The 18211-nt window shown below is 36.8% G+C and overlaps 3 protein-coding genes across 3 annotated transcripts; 1 reads left to right on the top strand and 2 right to left on the bottom strand.

Moving 5' to 3' along the window:
* Window positions 1-776: 776 nt before the first annotated feature.
* Window positions 777-4533, bottom strand: LOC147289276 (cyclic nucleotide-gated ion channel 1-like). The gene is made up of 6 exons (XM_086235566.1): window positions 3942-4533; window positions 3375-3579; window positions 2606-2879; window positions 2282-2393; window positions 1805-2041; window positions 777-1579 (listed from the first exon to the last, which is right to left on the bottom strand). The coding sequence occupies exons 1-6, from the start codon at window positions 4353-4355 to the stop codon at window positions 908-910; spliced, it is 1914 nt and encodes a 637-aa protein (XP_086091692.1). The 5' UTR covers window positions 4356-4533; the 3' UTR covers window positions 777-907.
* A 444-nt stretch (window positions 4534-4977) lies between these two features.
* On the bottom strand, window positions 4978-10166 carry LOC147289277 (cyclic nucleotide-gated ion channel 1-like). Its single transcript, XM_086237407.1, has 8 exons — window positions 10007-10166; window positions 9084-9220; window positions 8085-8586; window positions 7371-7583; window positions 6567-6862; window positions 6348-6459; window positions 5993-6229; window positions 4978-5894 (listed from the first exon to the last, which is right to left on the bottom strand). The coding sequence occupies exons 2-8, from the start codon at window positions 9110-9112 to the stop codon at window positions 5196-5198; spliced, it is 2088 nt and encodes a 695-aa protein (XP_086093533.1). The 5' UTR covers window positions 9113-9220; window positions 10007-10166; the 3' UTR covers window positions 4978-5195.
* Window positions 10167-14052: 3886 nt separating this feature from the next.
* LOC147289278 (phosphoethanolamine N-methyltransferase 3-like) lies at window positions 14053-17206 on the top strand. The gene is made up of 7 exons (XM_086234782.1): window positions 14053-14083; window positions 15374-15547; window positions 15750-16030; window positions 16267-16428; window positions 16557-16610; window positions 16748-16822; window positions 16968-17206. Exons 1-7 carry the CDS (start codon window positions 14053-14055, stop codon window positions 17064-17066), a joined length of 876 nt encoding a protein of 291 aa, XP_086090908.1. The 3' UTR covers window positions 17067-17206.
* The last annotated feature ends 1005 nt before the right edge of the window (window positions 17207-18211 follow it).

Consider the following 18211-nt stretch of genomic DNA (forward strand, 5'->3'; position numbering starts at 1 on the left):
AATCTGAAGTAACATTAGGCCCGCGTACTATTACGCCTTATAGCACGAAGTACTTTAGCCCTTGAAACTCACAATCCCTTCAAAACCAGGTTTCAAAACTCTATGAAACTTATCCGTAACCGAGCACACTGCTGATCTAAATCATCACAACCCTGTATCCTTAATAGAACATAATATAACAAGCATATATTAGCTTAAAAACAACTGATCTAGTTCTAACACTTCAAAAAGAAAACATACAATACTGGGACTAGGCCCAAAACAAACTAATTAGAGAAATTTGAGGAAAAATTCAAGTATCAGAATTGTTGAATACCGAGCTCTGATTAGAACCTCCTCGAGATTCTAGCTCATGACAAGTCATCCAATCTACTACTGGGTCTGATAACTTGGGCTTGTGCTTCATTTTGCTCAAGCTTATGCTTGTGGTTTCCCTCGAAATGACTTATAATATATATTTAACATGACAGACGGGTTACTTGTCCTCTGCCACCTTCATCTTTCTAAAACATTAGCTACCCAAATTCATGAAACCAAAGGGTCTAGAGTTGAAGTTGACCAAAAAGAAAATCGATTGCAATGCATGGTGGGGTTCGGCCTCATGCAGGATTCATCCTTTTTCTAAATTACACTTCTCAGCAATCTTTTCTTCTGATATCCGCACAATTCTTCTAAAATAAATTTGAAAAAAAAAAAAAAAAAAGATCTCTCAGGTGGTAAAACCAGAAAAAACATCAGACATTGCCATATCCAACATACTCTACAAGAAACTGAAACTGAGGCTCTCCACCATTCATTATATATGCAGTTACATTTTTTCTCTTTTCAGTTCAAAGGTTTACAATTTATACAACAAAACAAATTAAGTGCTGAATCAAAACCCATAAACTACTATTATTACCTCTTGTTATTCAGTACTGTAAATATTGTTAAGCTCTGCAGGCTTCTGAAGTAGCAAGGGCCTCTCTTTATGGCGTATAGCACTAAGTGCATTAGCAGCGAAACGCAAGGCATAAATGGTGGAACCTAGAGTTGGGGAGCTAGTGCTACCACCAGCCTTGACCAGTGCATCTTGCAACCTCTTCTCCTCTCTCTGCAGAGCCTCTTCAAGCTTCTTCTTACAATGGCAGCGCCAGGCTGCTTGTATATAACTAGCTGCCCAAGTCCTCCACTGCTCTGAGTGATACCTGAATCTGTGTTGGAGCTGCCTGCTTTGAAACCGCCGCAAATTAGAGGCTAAAAACATCAAGTCTTCTGTATTTAAAGCCAAGGCTTCAACTTCACTAAGGGCTTGGACACTTCTGGTCGAGTAGAGAAGATTATCAGAGTTGACATCAAGAATGCATGTGAAAAGTTCTTCACCACAAACGTCACCAGCCGTGAGATATCCAGAGTTGAAGTAACCAAGTCTTCCACCATTTGTGATAGTCACTAGCCTGCCCCGCATTATGAAGAGTATCGCATCAACTTGCCCTCCCTCCCGGAAAATGTAGCTTTCCTCTGTATAGAGTACTGGCTTGAGGCGGTCACACATTGCATCCAGCAGATGTTCATCCATTATTTTTTCAAACAATGGCACCTAAAATGCATCCAAGGAAATAGTAAAAATTGATCCAATAAATGGGCATTTCATTTCTTAAATCAATGAAAGTACGTCATGATCAAGCCACTAAATTTATGGGATTGATATATGCCCTAATTAATATTCACTAGACATAGAGAATAAACAATGTCTATCATTTTCCGCACTAGAGCATCACATACAAAATTTGAAGATTAGTAATATAGGGACAACAGATCTCACTCTACTGATTGCACCCAAGAAAAGATATCGCTTTGTATCACTCCTGAGGTCCTTGGGAAGACTGAGAAGAAAGTTCTCCATGTTAACTCCTAAGGTTTCTTGCCACTTGTATCTTTGGAATTCCCTAATACGCTTCTTGAGATTCTGCGGAAGTGTATAGAAGGCCATCCAATCTTCTGCCTCTCGTTCCTTCAATCTCACTTCCGCCAATCTTGCAGTTTTCAACTGTAAATATGTCTGTTTCCCACAGAAAAAGACAGCTCATCATATCCTAAAGAACCTAAATATACATTTCGCATGAGGCATGAGGCATGACAAATAAAATTTGAGAATAAAATGCATAATTGCTCATTATACGATTAGACTTAAAATCAGACCAAAAAAAACAATTAGACTTAAAAAGAATTAGCAGGGGAATAATGTTTGCTACATAGCTAACTAACTGAGAGTTCTGAAATAAACTTATTTAGCACCAACCTGCATATTTCCGATAAGAGATGAAAACAGTACCAAGCCAGAAATGGAAATGAAAGCAGCATAGTAGATTTCCCACACATAGGTACTTGTTTTGAGGCCTTGACCGAGGGAGCTGCAGAGTTTCAAACTGAAATACATGAGAAGCTAATCTAAAAAGTGAAGGTATGAATATGATGAATAGTGCAGCAGGCTAGCAGCAGACTATATACCTCAATATGTTTGCATGTCCAACAAATGCGCAAGTGCAAAAATTCTACAGGTTTAATTGACAAAAAGTAATTACACTCATAGCTCAATGAAAGATTGAAGGATCTAATGCTGAACCTCAGATTTTGCAGTCCCCACCAAAAGCAGTAAGAAATCTTCTGTACAAAATCAGCTGAATCCACAACACCAGATTCAAGGGCATCAAAGTATATTCCAAAATCAAAAATTGTGGAATTTGGTGTCTTTATAGAGCAGGAGTCATTCAGAAATGTTCTAGTTCCGAAGGTTCCATCACAATATAAAGAACAATAAGCACCAGCATGATTCTTACAGGCTTCTTGCCAGCAAGTTACTTTCCTTTCTATGGAAAACAAGTACCAAAAGGCTCCAACAACGTACAGGGACAGCAAACCACTTGATGGTCAGAATCTGCAAAGAAAGTCATTAGCACTGAGGAAATAACAATAATAGGAATTAAAAGGAACTGGATAGATAAGTTTCACACAAATGTTTCTCATATTTAGCTTCGGAAGTAGTTTTTTGCATGCAACATTTGCATCATTTTTAAAGTCTAAGTGGTGGAGACTGAACTTCATCAGCTCTGTTGCCAAATGCAAGTCATCATCAGACCCTAAACCCTCCAGCATCAAACACCAAGTGCGTGCATGCATGTCTAAACTCTAAAGCGTTGATCTGCTTTGAAGTTGAACTCACAAACAGCTCAAAATGCATATAAGCATGTATGCAGATACATGCAAATGCATAATTTGAAATGAGAAATCCAATAAAATCTTGGTAAAGCAATAAGTGCGACAGAAAATATTTAGCAAAAGCGTAAAAGCTTTTCAGATAAAGTAGACCAATTAAAAATGGTTATGAAATTAACTTACATGACTTGCAAGCATATAAAGAGCGAGATTAGCCCATGCAGTTTCAGCGAGGATGCCAGAAGTACTTGTAACTTTTTTTAACAAGGAGCAGATCCGAAGAACCCTTAGCACATATTGAACGATAACAATAAAGTTCAATGACTTTGTGACATTGAAAAACCTTGAGTCATTCAACTTTGGAACAATAGCAAAAATTACCACCTGGACAGATTGGAACAAGTTTATGAGTCCACAGCTGCAGTCAAACTAGATTATTTATAACACAGACAACAGAATTAAAGGTCCAAGATCAGCACAGAATATTTGATAGGATTACCACGACTATAAATATGATAATGAAAAGCCTAAAAGAGGAATAAACACGCCCACAGCTCACTGCAAGTCAAGCGTATAAACTGAATTAAGTTGTATCTTGTTTGAGTTGGGTTACCACTCCATACTGTAATTGTATAAAAAGGGTTGATTGCATCAATGAAAGAGTGAGAAAATTCAGTTCTTTACATAACACTACATGTCATAAAAATATTATAGCTGAAGCAATTAAAGTTACATTGATTCCTTACCTGTGGTAGTGGAAGAATTACAAATATGTCTACTGGGAAGTACAACAAAAAATATCTCCATGTTTTTGCCCGAATCTCTTTAACTAATTCACTTTGTCCAGATGCTTGAGAAGGGAGAGCAACAATAGTAGCACGGAACTGAAAAGTGATATGAAATATATATAACAAATCAATGATGGAACGCAAAACAATGGCTACGGTCCCCAATGTTGTGTCCAATCTAAGACACTTGCTCTCATCATTAAAAACAAGGATATAACAGAACAATGGATCCAGTGACAGCGCAATTACACATAAAACCAGAAACATATGATTCCACCTCCGCAGCTCCTGTGGGCTAAGAACTTTCCTCTTGGAACCCAAAACTCCATAATAAGAGTTCAATGCTTCTCCAATACCCCTAATATAATCCATTCCAAACCAAATAACAGTTCCTAAAAGACTCTATGGTAATGTATCTTAGATATAAGCCTCTAGCCGAGTGTGTTGCTGTTCAAATTTTCTAGTCAAGTTGGGCGGCGGCCGGCAAGTTAACTTGAATAATTTAAGAATGGCCTCGTTGACTTGATGTTAGTTACAGTTCCATCGCCCCAAACGGAGGTGCTGGAACCCAGCATTCTGGACAGGACGGTATAATATTAATTACATCTATCTATATTATAATATCTTACCTAATTATAGGTGTTACAATTTGAATAATTTCTTCTTTTTTATTTTATGCCAGGACGGTTTAAATTACACAACAAAACCCTAATCATAATCCAAATAAATAAAGCAAATACTCTCACTGTCTCACTAAGTGAAACATTCAAACTTTCCGAGAGGCTAGCTTCTTTTAATATGATTCCAAATTTCAGAGTTGTTGATTTCCAATGGTGGTTAAAAGTTAAATAACCTCACAACAATTTATTGGATGCGCCGGGTCTTGGAGCCCTGGTTGGCTGGTTCATGCAATCACGTCCTGACTAATAAAAGTCAGCTCATAGTCACAGTATCACTTGGGTGTCCACAAAAATCTTCGAACCAAAAAAAAAAATGTAAAAGCTCTCTCATATTTCGTAAAATCAGAAAAAACAATCAGACATTACCATATACAACATACTCTACAGACCTGGTACAGTCAACAAACTGAAACTGTGGTTCTCTACCATTATACATGCAGTTACACTTTCTTCCTTTTTTCAGTTAAACGGTTTCATGTTACATATTACACAACAAAACCAAGCACAAAATCAAAACCTATCTAAATATTACCTATTGTTCTTCAGCAGTAAAATCAGGCTCCGCTGGCTTCTGAAGTAGCATGGGGGGTATTCTCTCTGGCACCCTTGCCTTCCGCGTGCCATTACGCCGTATAGCACGAAGTACATTAGCAGCGAAACGTGATGCATAAATGGTGGCACCTAGACTTGGGGAGCTAGCCCCGGCCTTGGCCAATGCATCTTGCAGCCTATTCTCCTCTTCCTGCAGGGACTCTTCAAGCTTCTTCTTACTATAACGGCGCCAGGCTGCTTGTATAAAGCAAGCTGCCCAAGTCCTCCACTGCTGCGAGTAAAACCTGAATGTGTGACGGAGCTGCTTGCTGTGAAGCCGTCGGAACTGGGAGGCTACAAACTTCAAGTCGTCTGCTTTCAAAGCAAAGGCTTCAACTTCACTAAGGGCTTGGACAGTTCTGGTTGAGATGGGAAGATTAGATGAGGAGTGGGGATCAAGAGCCCATGTGAGAAGTTCTTCACCACAGAAGTCACCAGCCTTGAGATATTCAGAGTTGAAGAAACCAGTTCTTCCACCATTCGTGGTCATAGTCAATAGCCTGCCTCGCATTATGAAGAGCATCTCATCCACTGGGTCTCCCTCCCGAACAATGTAACTTTCCTCCGTGTAGAGTACCGGCTTGAGACGGTCACACATTGCATCCAGCAGTTGCTCATCCATGTTTTCAAACAATGGCACCTTAAATATATTCCAGGAAACAGTAAAAATCAATATCTACTCCGTATACATACTAAGGAAGACTAAGAAAACAATAATATGATGGCAGACAAACTCACCCTCATAAGCAGAGCCAAGCAGAGATGGCGCTTTATGTCCCTTCTAAGGTCCTTGGGAAGGTTACAGATCAAATTCTCTTCATCAACACCTCTGGTTTCTTGCCATTTGTATTGTTCATACCGCCTGATGCGCTCTCTCAAATTCTCAGGGAGCAAACGGTGGGACATCCACTGTTCTGCATCTCTCCTTTTAACTCTCATCTCCTCCAATCTCGTAGTTGTAGACTGCAAATATGTCTGTTTCAAGAAACTTACAGTTCATCAGAACCCCACCACAACAAAGAAATGTCCAAGTCATTCAATTAAACATTGCACAACAATTTAAAAATAAAACTCAATTGTTGTAAGTACCAACCTGCATATTCCCAATGAGAAATGAAAATAACACCAAGCCTGCAATAGAAATGGAGACTGCAAAGCAGATTTCCCAGACATACGTACTGGTTCCAAGGTTTTGACCAAGAGAACTGCAATATAAAAAGACCAAGCATAAATCACCAAATGCTGGTTTTAAAAGTTAACTCACAACAGAAGACCTTAAAAATGCACATTAAGAAAAGTTGTATAAGCACACCTCAAATTCCGTAGGCCCCACCAAAAACAGTAAAAGAATTTCTGAGGAAAATCTGTGCTTGACTCAACAATACCGGATTGAAGGGCATCAAGGAATATTCCAAAATCAAATTTTGATTTATCTTCTTCTTGTATAGGGCAGGAAGAATTTAAGAATGCGGATGTGGTCTTATTGTGCATCATGGTATCACAGTATAAATCCTTACGGGTGCACATGGATGTATTATTTCCACAGGCTTCTTTCCAGCATGTGGTTTCTCGTTCTATAGAAATCAAGTACCAAACGGCTCCAAGTACCTATGAGCAACATGTGACTTGAAAATCAGAAGATTTAAAGAAGAGGGCTATGTTTGTTAAAGATATTAGAACATGCATGCAAAAATAAAAAATGTCCTTGCTCATTGTACATCACTTAAGGCACAACAGAAGCCCAAAAGGCTCACAAGATGGGGACTTTTTCCATTGTATTCTTGAATTATCTAATAATGACATGTATCATTAGTATACCATGCAAGAACTATATATATAATCTATAGAGTCATAAGTCATTTCCTAAGTCTATGTAATCTGTGACAGACTGTACAAGTCGGAGGAAGAGAAGGGAGGGGGGGGGGGGGGTATGTGTCAATAAAAACATAAGAGTTCGCTCTACAGTTATTTATCTGCAAATAAATAGGCAAGCAGCAAAATTATTAACTATATTTAATAATAAAGCACTACAAAAACACGTGCAGAAGAAAGGTATGAAAAGCCTTCAAATTTAGGAAGAAACAATTAAAAAAATAATATCCATGATCAAACTTACATGACTGGCAAGCATGTAAAGAAAAAGATTAAATGCAGCTCCTGCCCAGGCAGTTTCAGTAAGTATTCCGGAAGCCCTTGTGACTTCTCTATACAGAGGATATATTCGAATAACCCTTGGCACATATTGGAATAAAACAACAAACTTCAACAAATTCTTTGTATTCAACGTTCTTGAGCCTCCCAATTTCGGAATTACAATTAAAATCACCACCTGGCATATTTTCATAGTATTAGGGTCCAAAGTAAAATCAGAATATGCATAAAAACTGTAATCCAAACAAGACAGTGACTAAAATTAACAACAGTATATACCAAATTTAAAGTAGCAGATACAAGATATAGTTATACTGGGAAGTGAAGGTCATACTCAAGATAGCAGCATGATAAGTAACATGAGTGGAAGTTAAAGTGTACAATGCAAATATTAATCCCCCTCATACCACAAAGATTTTGTATACTCACATAAATTGACAAGAAGGAAAAGTTTGAATAGCACAACAACAAGCTATAAATGCAACTCCAAAAGTATACCCAACTAGACAAACATGATGACCCAAACATCCTGGGCAAAGAGCACATATGGGGGATAAAAATCCTCCACATCCCACCATTTAAGTGAGTAATCAAATAATAAATTATTGAGCCACATGATATGAAGCCCTGATAAATTCAAGTACTAAAATGACTTTTGATGCAGAAAAATTATCCTTACCTGTGGGAGTGGAAGGACTGCAAGAATGTCAATTAGGAAGTATGACGATAGATACCTCCTTGCAATAGCCCAAGCATCTTCAACCAAAACGCCTCTTCCAAAAACTCGAGAAGAAGGAGCTATAAATCCAGTACGAAATTGAAAAATTATATGAACAATATAAAATATATCTGTGAATGAACGCAAAACGCTAGCTGTTATCTCCATTTTCCTGTCCAGACCAAGGCACTTGTTCTCATCATTAATCACAGGGACGTAAAAGAACAAGGGATCAAGGGAGACAGCAATTACACATGCCAATACAAATATCTTATTCCACTTTTGAAGGAATGGCCCTTGTGGATCAAGAATGGTAGAACCTAAGCTTTTAGCAACACCATTAAAGGAATAGGATTTCCATGACTTGACTGAGTTAATTGTTGTCCTGAACTTTCCTGGGCGTATTCCATCATCTGGAGAATATAGAGGATCAACATTTTTCTCTATACTCCAGTCTTGAAATCTGAATAAATCATTATTGATATTAGAAAAACCCAAAAAAAAGAAGTCAGCCTACTACAACCCCACATCCAATCTAGTTAACACATCAGAAGATTTCCAAACATCTAACATCACACCTAAAAGATAAATATAATTCCAAAATAATATGATGACGGCAGAGTGGTGTAGTTATGTGTCAATACTAGCAATAAAAAAAGAGTTTATATGGGGACAGACACAGTGAAAGAAGTGATGTTAAAAACAGTAATTGCACATTAATAGCATCCTATGGCCACTGTGATTGTAACATCATGACTATAATGTTTTTACCATCCACAAAAAACACTTCGCTTAAGTACCAAAAAGCAAATAAGTCACTATAGGCTAGTACTTCAGAGCAACAGTCAAATGAAACTTCTAAATTCCTACTTATTTGGTTCTGAAAGCGAGAAGGTACTATGTAGAAGCAAAATAATGAACATGATATTGAAACAAGGTTAGCAGTTTTGTTGAACTAACCTGACGAACTTCTCTTGTGGAAAATTCATGACAATAGCTTATTTATAGATAGAATCTCCAAATGGAAAATCAACCTCAGAACGTTTAAATAACCCAAAGAACTTCTTCATGTACCACGAAGTTCCCAAAGTCAGTCCCTAAAAAACAGATGCAAAATGGAACTATTATTTTCATCAAATAAGTCACAACCTCCATTAGAAATAAAGATTATAATCACAACTGGAGAAAAGGAGAAAAAAAACAAAAACAAAAACAAAATGGGTACTAAAATTAATGATGCCTAAAGGAAAATTTTTGGGGTCAAACTGTCAAAGTGCCATATTGCCCCAAATTGCAGACCACCGCACTGACACTAAATATCCATACCAAAATATCTTCAAAAAGGAAAACCACACTACAGCAGCATCCATACATATTACATACATACATGAATAGGCAACAATCACATTACATGAGCATGCATAATTGCATACACATATTCAGACAGTCATTGCCAACACACATAACACATACAAAAGAGCATAACTAAGTAACAAAGAAAACCCATCAGATGGGAAACTACAGAATAATCGCCTGCATAACATTATGGTCAAATGGACCAACAGGACCTCTAACATTTCAATTTTTCAAACAAAAATCAAATCATTTCAACAAAATGAGTTGGGCTGGGAAAAAAAAAAAACCGATTTTCATATCCTAAATTTTCGGAAGACTTCAAAATCCAATCGGTATCGACGGAATTCCTTCATACCCTATCCACCAACAATCACAAACCAAAATTCAAAATTAAAAAAAAAAAAAAAAAACACTATTTTGGGGGAAACTATCTGACTAAAACAAAAGGGAAAATGAAAAAGGAAAGAAAACAAAAAACAAAAATAAGGTGAGAACCGAAAAAAACTGATGAAAGAGCATAAACATACCAAAGAAGAAAGTCTGAGTGACTAAAGGTGGGAAACTGAAACTCGCTTAGTTATCAAGACTCAGAGAGCGTGTTGTGCCTGCTTGATGTTCAATACTTCAATGAGAGAGAGAGAGAGAGAGAGAGAGAGAGAGAAAGTTCGAGGAAATGGGTTGGGCAATGAAATATGAGAAATGGTGGGTGGGGGCGGGGTTCTCTTAGTCAGCCTTGTGATTACTCATTAAATTATGTTTCGGTTTCAAGACAGACAGAGAGGGAGGGAGGATAGTCCAACGCACTGCAATTGCTTCTTGCCATTGGCCATGGAAAAGTCTTCTGCTCTGGGGCCCACTCACTCTACAAACAACCAAAAATAAAAATCCCCTCTCTGCGGTTATTTCCTGTCCGGTGCGTACGGTGACCAATATGTCCATTGCCAACTGTAAATTCGTACACGCGGACGAACCGGGGACATGGCGGCTTTCTGTATTTTTTCCCCAAATTTTGAAAAGAAATCCCACTTTAATTCTTTTTTAACCCACAAATCATTTTTTAAATTAGTATTGCGTGACTACAGGCTACAGCATGAGCATGATAAGGATTAGTGCTGTTCTTATAATCATTTTTCAGTTGGAATTTTCGAACATTTTTTCAAAAGGAAGCCACATACAGTAACTTACTAAATAAATATTGGCAAAGTAAAGAGTGCGTTACTAGAAATAAATTTAGAAATAAAATATATGGATACGTATTTTATATATATTCTTCAAAAGTAAATCACTAAATCATGTGCTAAACTTACAACTTACATATCAGTATATCAATAACAATAGTGAAATAGATTAGTATTATTCAAATAATAGTAGTGAAAAGGTTTAAGGTTTTTTCTAAAGAATAAAGAAAATAGAGTCTATTAATTATTAGGTACTGACACATTTTTTTATTACTCAAAACACACCAAAAGCCTTATAATTCCTTTACGAACCATCTTCTACAAATCTGGGCGTTCATGATCTCCGTTTGTATCAGACCCTTTCTCTTTCCCCCTCTCTTATTCCTCTTCTCTTCTTCCCTCCCTCTCCCTTTATCTCTCTTCTCTCCTCTGTCCATCTCTCTACTATGTTGCAACATAATTGAACTAGTTCATATCTCGAAATCTTTATCAAAGAAACTGGGTAGTACTAGTGGTCCCTCTAATTAATTGAACTAGTTCATATCTCTACAATTTCAGTTTTTTTTTTTGTCAACCTCTACAATTTTAGCTAAAAGGTCTAAATCCTAAATCAAAAAGCATTTATGTGTTTTTATTTTTTCTTTAGTTTCTTTTCTAACATTCTTCTGAGCCACTTAACATAATTGAATTTAGCGTTTCAGAAAATACTCATATCAAGTATTCTACACTACTGAAACTGCAGTTTTAAAAACTGTATAGTTGCAGTTTCAGAAACTGAGCTAAAGAAACAAAAATCAAGAATCCATATCAAGTGTTCTACACCACTGAAACTGCAGTTTTAGAAACTGCAAGTTGCAGTTTCAGAAACTGCAGGTGAAACTGCAAGTTACAGTTTCAGAAACTGAGCTAAACAAAAAAAATCAAAAACCTACTACTGATAAGAAAGGAATGGGGGTGAAGTTGGCTTCCCTGATAACTCTCTGGGCATTGTTATAGTGAGGAACTTGGCATGTTCTTTGGCTTTGGAGGGTGGGAGAGAGTGGAGTGAAACCAACTAACCTAGATATTACAATAAAGTGACCTAATTTTTAAATATTATAAATAGGTGTATTACATGTTACAAATAATAGGTAAAGTGTAGCCCAAATTAATTAATTCAAGAAAATATATAAGAATATCTGATGAAAGTAACATTTAAAAAAATATATATTCCTTTAATCTGAAGGGCTATCCTGAGGTGGCAGTTTTTGATTGGCAATGTAGAAACTGATCAAAAACAAAACCGGACCGGTTATCTTTTACGCCCGTGAGTAGTGAATACGTTTTGAAAAGCAAACAGAGCACAGGACATGTGAGTACTGACTGACTACACAAGTCAAAAGTCAAAACATCAGCCAAAGATTCTATGCTCCGGTAGACTCCTATTTATGTCACTTACGACTTTTGCCTGAACGTGATATTTGCTCTGGTGGACTTCACAAGGTAAATGTGAATTACATAATTAGTTCAAATAAAATTACTTTGAATTATCTTAACTGATAATCTTATTTACTGTCTATTATTTATGAAGTCAATATCTGTTGAATCTCTAAATCAAATTCAACCTGGATTTTATTGGGTTTGTAATTTGTCTAGCCAAGTTTAATCCATTTGAAATTATCGTCATTTGACTATGATTCTTGTTTTCACACTACATGCTCACTAATAATGATCATTTATTTTTAGCAGCATACACAATCGAAAGCCCACCTCATAATTAACGTACATTAATTGGCACAACATGCAAGTGCAAAATAATGTACCATGTTATAAATCAAAGTCATTAATTACCTGTTTTTGGAAACTCCAATTAAATTGACAGGCTGCAAAGCTTGAAAAAACCCTATCTTTAATATAGGATCATATCCCACCCAAATTTTGAATCCTGGATGAAAGTAGCAAGGTGAGTCTGTGGGTGGTGATTGGCCGTTATGATCCGTATCGAAGTTGAATGGATTCAAGCAAAACGCAGTGGCTCGCCGTAGTTGTCGTTGTCGACCTCCTCTAATCCCAAAATAATGTGGAAAAAATAATTCTGAAATTGTAGGATGTAAGGTGAGAAATTTTAATTTTTAAAAAGTATAAAAGGTGTGAGGTGAGTAAAGAGTGTGAGGAGAGAAGAAAAAAGATGTGCATTTAGCATCACTCAAAAGGAAAAGCAACTTTCTTTTCCGGAATAACTCTTTCAACTAAATTTAAAAACAGGTCGTGTGAAAATTAGCCCAATTTAAACACGAACCGTTAAGTTAACGGGTTACAAAATGTCAATGGGTCGTGTTTGGGTTGATTAAATATATAGGTTCTCACTACCATTCTGCTCAACTTGGGTAAGTGCAGATTGGGTGCAAGCCGGTGGAGGTGAAGTGGGGCTCGAGTGGGGGCTACGCGTGTGTTTGTTTTTCTGTTTTTAGTTTTTGGTGTTATTTCATTGTTTTCATCATTTGTTTTTTAAAATTAAAATTTTTTTATTTTCTTTAATCCAGCTATATATGCATCAAAAGTGGACCCACAGTCGCCGCATCAGCATTTTAAACTGATCGAACACGAACAGAAGTTAAGAAATTGGACCAAAGTTAGACAGTTGAGAAAGTTTAAGGACCCTAACTAGAATCTAAAAAACAAATTAAGGGACCAAAGTGAGAATGAGCGTATAATTGAGGGACCATTGCTATAGTTAACCCTATTGTTTCTCATCTTAGATTCAACTGGCCACTTTCTCTTCTCTTCGACGGCGGCTTGGGATGACGAGAAAGAGGAAGCAAGAAGTAACTGATAAAACCAAATTCAATTTTGCAGTAAACAGAAGAAGTGGTGGTGTACTGGTGTGTTAGGTAGGACGGAGAAGAGAAAGTGGCAAAGAAAAAAAAGAGAGAGAGAAAAGTGGCGTGTAATTGAGAAAGAAGCAAAACGACATCGTTTTATAGGTCAGCATATTGTTGGAGACTTACGAATGTGGTCTTACAAACAAGTTTAGGATATGTATGGACGTACGTAAATGTTGTGTTGGGGCGACACGTGATGTGCATGTGTAGTGTAGATACCTGTAGCAGTGAGCGTCGACACCTGTGTGTCATGCAGACTTCATTTGAGTGCCAAACTCACACATTTGGTCTAGCATGCAGCAGGTCTAGAATCCATATCGTGTGGCTGGATTGTACCAACACATGGCGCCCAGTACACGTGACGTCGCAATGTGGGGGAGCCACTTTGAAACTCCACTTGTCTATAAAATCAAACACCAATATATTACAAAGCAAATCAATTTCATATATCTCTTTCGAATTCTCATCTCAGGCTCTCGATCTGATCTCTCTCACACACACACACACACCACACTACTATTTTGGTCTACAATAATGGCGGCTGCTGCTGCTGCTGTTGCCAATGGTAATGGTATATTTGGTGCATTTTCGTTGTGTCTTAATTAGCTTATTAATTCTGGTTATTTTTTAACTTGCATTCTGGTAATTATTAGCTTAAGAATCATGAATATATATATCACAAATGCATTTATCGTTTTTTTTTAATTATGTTTTATATGTAGCATAGCGTGATTGGGCTATTCGGGAACACAATTTTTAGTCTACACTCTGTCCTTGTAATTAAGCAACTGAGGTTATTGATGATGTTTTAGGTTTGTGATATATCCACTCTTCAATCCACAAATGGGGTAGGGCACCTTTGTTCTTGATGGGAGAGCGGCATATGATGCCTTTTTCAGGAAAACGTTCGATGTCAGTACTCATGCCATTGCTTTCATAGCAGAGTGGTATAAATAACTTGGATTAATTAAATGAGGGTTGAAAGAGAGTGCCTTACAAGTTTTGCATAACCTTTTCTTTTTTAAGTTTGAAATGGGTTCTTGTGCATCTAGTGGCATGTTTCAGCCTCCCATGATCCAGAACTTATATAAACTTTCTATTTTCATGGGTACGTAAAAAATTTCTAAAACACAGTGCAGGTTGGTTTAGTATACCGGCAAAGCATTTGGGTTATTTCAGTGCAAAAGAAAAGGATCGAAGAGTTAGTTTTGTTTGTTTCCATTTCCAGATAGTTATTTTCAGTGGACCTTTTTTATTAATAAAAAAATAAAAATTTCTTCTTCCTCAACAGTGTACTTGGCTCAACCTTTGTGTCTTATGATTGTGATTTTTCTAAATCATGCCCCAGGTATGTTTGTGCTTCCAAGGTTTGCTAACTACTTTATAATTTATGATGCTATCCATTGGCTTTCTTCTAGCTATCTGATCTCTCTGTGCCAAACTCACTAGTAGCAAACAAAGGCGTTCTTAGATGTGCAGTATATACACTTAGGAAATTTTGACTCCACACACCGGTGGGTCCCAACATAATTAACACTTTAAATAAAATTGAGTGTCAAATTTACATATTTGGTCCAGAATCCACCACATGACTCAGAAACACGTGTCGTAACGTGGGCGGGCTACTTTGAAACTTCACACTTGTCTTTAAGTAACTCGAATCTCTTTCAAATTCTCAGCTCAGGCTCTCTCACACACACACACACCACACTACGGTTTTGGTCTAGGCTAGCTGTTGCTAATGGTAATGGTATTTATGGTGCATTTGCGTTGTGTCTTGCTTATTAATATATTCTAACGTTATTTTTGTATATTGTTTAATTAATTTGCATGTCATGAATTGTTCGTTACGTAGGACCAGATCGGCGTGAGATACAGAAAAACTACACGGTGGAGAAGTCGGTGGATTTGACGGTTGATACAGGAGCAGGGCTCCAGCAGTTCTTAGATAACGTTCGGTTTAAACGTAATGACATATTACTATATGAGCGTGTCTTTGGACAAGGTTTTATTAGCACAGGAGGGATTGGTAATTAATGACTGGTTATTATTATTAATTAATTTTCCTTTGCTCATTTTGTTAATTTTTCCCAACATATGTCTTATAATATATAGTTGATGTTTTTTTTCTGGGACTGAACAAAGATCATGCAGAAGTACTCGATCATTTCATACATTATTGAAAAATTAAGAAACTTCATTAATTTTATCTTTCTTTCTCTTTTGACCAGAAACGACTAAGGAATTGGTGCAGATGCTGGAGCTTAAGCCTGGCCAGAAAGTTCTAGATGTTGGGTGTGGCCTTGGGGGAGGTGACTTTTATATGGCCACAAACTTTGATGTGGAGGTTGTTGGCATTGACCTCTCTGCCAATATGATTTCCTTGGCTCTTGAACGTGGCATTGGACTCAAATGCGCTGTCGAATTTGAAGTTGCTGATTGCACCAAAAAAACATATCCTGGACACACCTTTGATGTCATATACAGCCGTGACACCATTTTATACGTTCAAGTAAGAACCCCAATTCTTTTGTCTAGGGGCACGGCGGAGCTATATGTTAGCCTGAGATAGCCCTAGCACCCCCAACCCACATGAAACTTTTGAAAGAATTTGTATAATCATGACCCTCCAGTAGTTAAGATATGGAGACCCGAAAGGTTTCGAGAATAATTAATGTTGTAATGGATTAATTGCGCGCCAAACTGACCGATGAAACTCTTGATTAATTCATTTTTGAACAGTTGCAGGACAAGGCTGCTTTACTCCGATCCTTCTACAAATGGTTGAAGCCAGGAGGTAAAGTTCTCATCAGTGATTACTGTAGGACTACTGGAACTCTAACGACAGAGTTTGCTGAGTGTATTAAGCAAAGAAATTATAACCTCATCGATTTAAAAGCATATGGTCAGGTATATAACATATGCTTGCAATTCTGCATCTGAACAATATTGCTTTTAAAACAATTCATTCATAAATATTTCCTTAACTGACACAGAATTATACTTAATTGTATGTTTATTATACTAATTAACACCAGATGCTCAAGGATGCTGGTTTTGATGAGGTCATTGCTGAGGATCGTTCTGAGCAGGTATCTGCAAAAAAGAAAAGAAAAGAAGCTAGCTATATATATATGTTAACTTTGTACTTTTGCATACATTAATTTTTACTTCTTCGAGCCTCTGAGCATTCTGATATCTGAAACCAAGTTGTTTTCTGGTGCATTAGCTCATAAAAGTTTCGCGGCGGGAGTTGAATGCTGTTGAGAAGGACAAGGATGCATACATTCAGGACTTTTCTGAAGTGCGTTTCTTCCTCAATTCTGTGCTTTTTTGCATATATTGCAATGATATATCTATATATATATATATATTAATTACTCTATGCTTAATTTCAGTCTTCCGTCGATCTGACCCTTTTTAATTGAAATACGCACTCACTCACACAGGAGGAGTATAATAAAATAGTTGATGCATGGAAGGCAATGCTGATCCGGTGTAACTCTGGCGAGCAGAAATGGGGTTTGTTCATTGCCAAGAAGAAATGATTCATGACATATTCTACATGCATCTGCCATATATATATGTTTTATTTAAGTTAGATATGTATTTGGGTCGGAAGTTGCTTGTGAGTTGTACGTTGTTGCTAAATGTCATGTGACTCATGTTACTGAGTGGACAACAAAGTGTCCATATTCCAACCTTTAGCTATAACACTTCCAAGTTAATTCGGATCATATCGATCTGTTGATCGATCTTCTGTTTGTTTACGTCATTTTTAATTAGTTATCTTTTTAATATAAATTGTAAAACTAGTATGTTCAACACTTAAATAAATGTCACATTTGTAGACAAAGAATGGAATATGGTGGCAAATCGATATGCTTATGAATTTGGGCTTACAATTTGATTGGATTGACGTGCTTCTCTTTCCTCCCATGCTTGTAGTGGTCCTTTTTATAGTTGAGGACTTTGATGGTGTTAGCAGGCTTCAAGCGAATTCAAATCATCTTTCTAATATTTTCTCTTTTAATTTTTTGCTTGATTTTTAATGTCAAGTCTTGCATTTATTATCTAAGAATAGAAACAAAAAATATAATTCGTAGCACTTTTCAAATATGAGTGGGGTTATTTTTGGGGGTGTGCAATTAATTAGTTTCCTCAAGAGCCTTAACAACTAGATAGTGACCCTACACGTGAACTCATTTAATATTATTGTAGCAATTTTTTCTTTTAAGATTTCAACGGGATTCAATAGATTTGATGCTTATATATATATATCATATTAATTGCATTTTTTGGTGATGTGAAAGTATAAAAAGAAGGAAGTTTGTTGGTTTTGCAATGTCACGTACTAACCCTATTTAGAGCCACTAAGCCAATTATCACATTGTTCCAGCTAGGATTAAGACAGGGAAATATTTGTTGTAATTTCAATTCACACTCAATAATAATGCATATGAAAATAACAGCTCTAAATTAATTGTCCAATATTTTTATGGAGTTTGCCATATTTGCATGTAATTAACGGTTTTGAATAAATATTAATGGTGATGTAAGTTCATCTTTGTCTCGTGCTAATTACAAGTAAATTAGTAGAATATATCGTAGTCTCCGCGAGCCCAACAAAAACTAGGGGAAAGTGACAACTTATGCATCAATGCATGATTCATGAAGTTACATATTGGATACA

The sequence above is a fragment of the Dryas octopetala genome, chromosome 3, assembly GCF_963921425.1.
Source record: "Dryas octopetala chromosome 3, drDryOcto1.1, whole genome shotgun sequence".
Lineage (NCBI taxonomy): Eukaryota > Viridiplantae > Streptophyta > Magnoliopsida > Rosales > Rosaceae > Dryas > Dryas octopetala.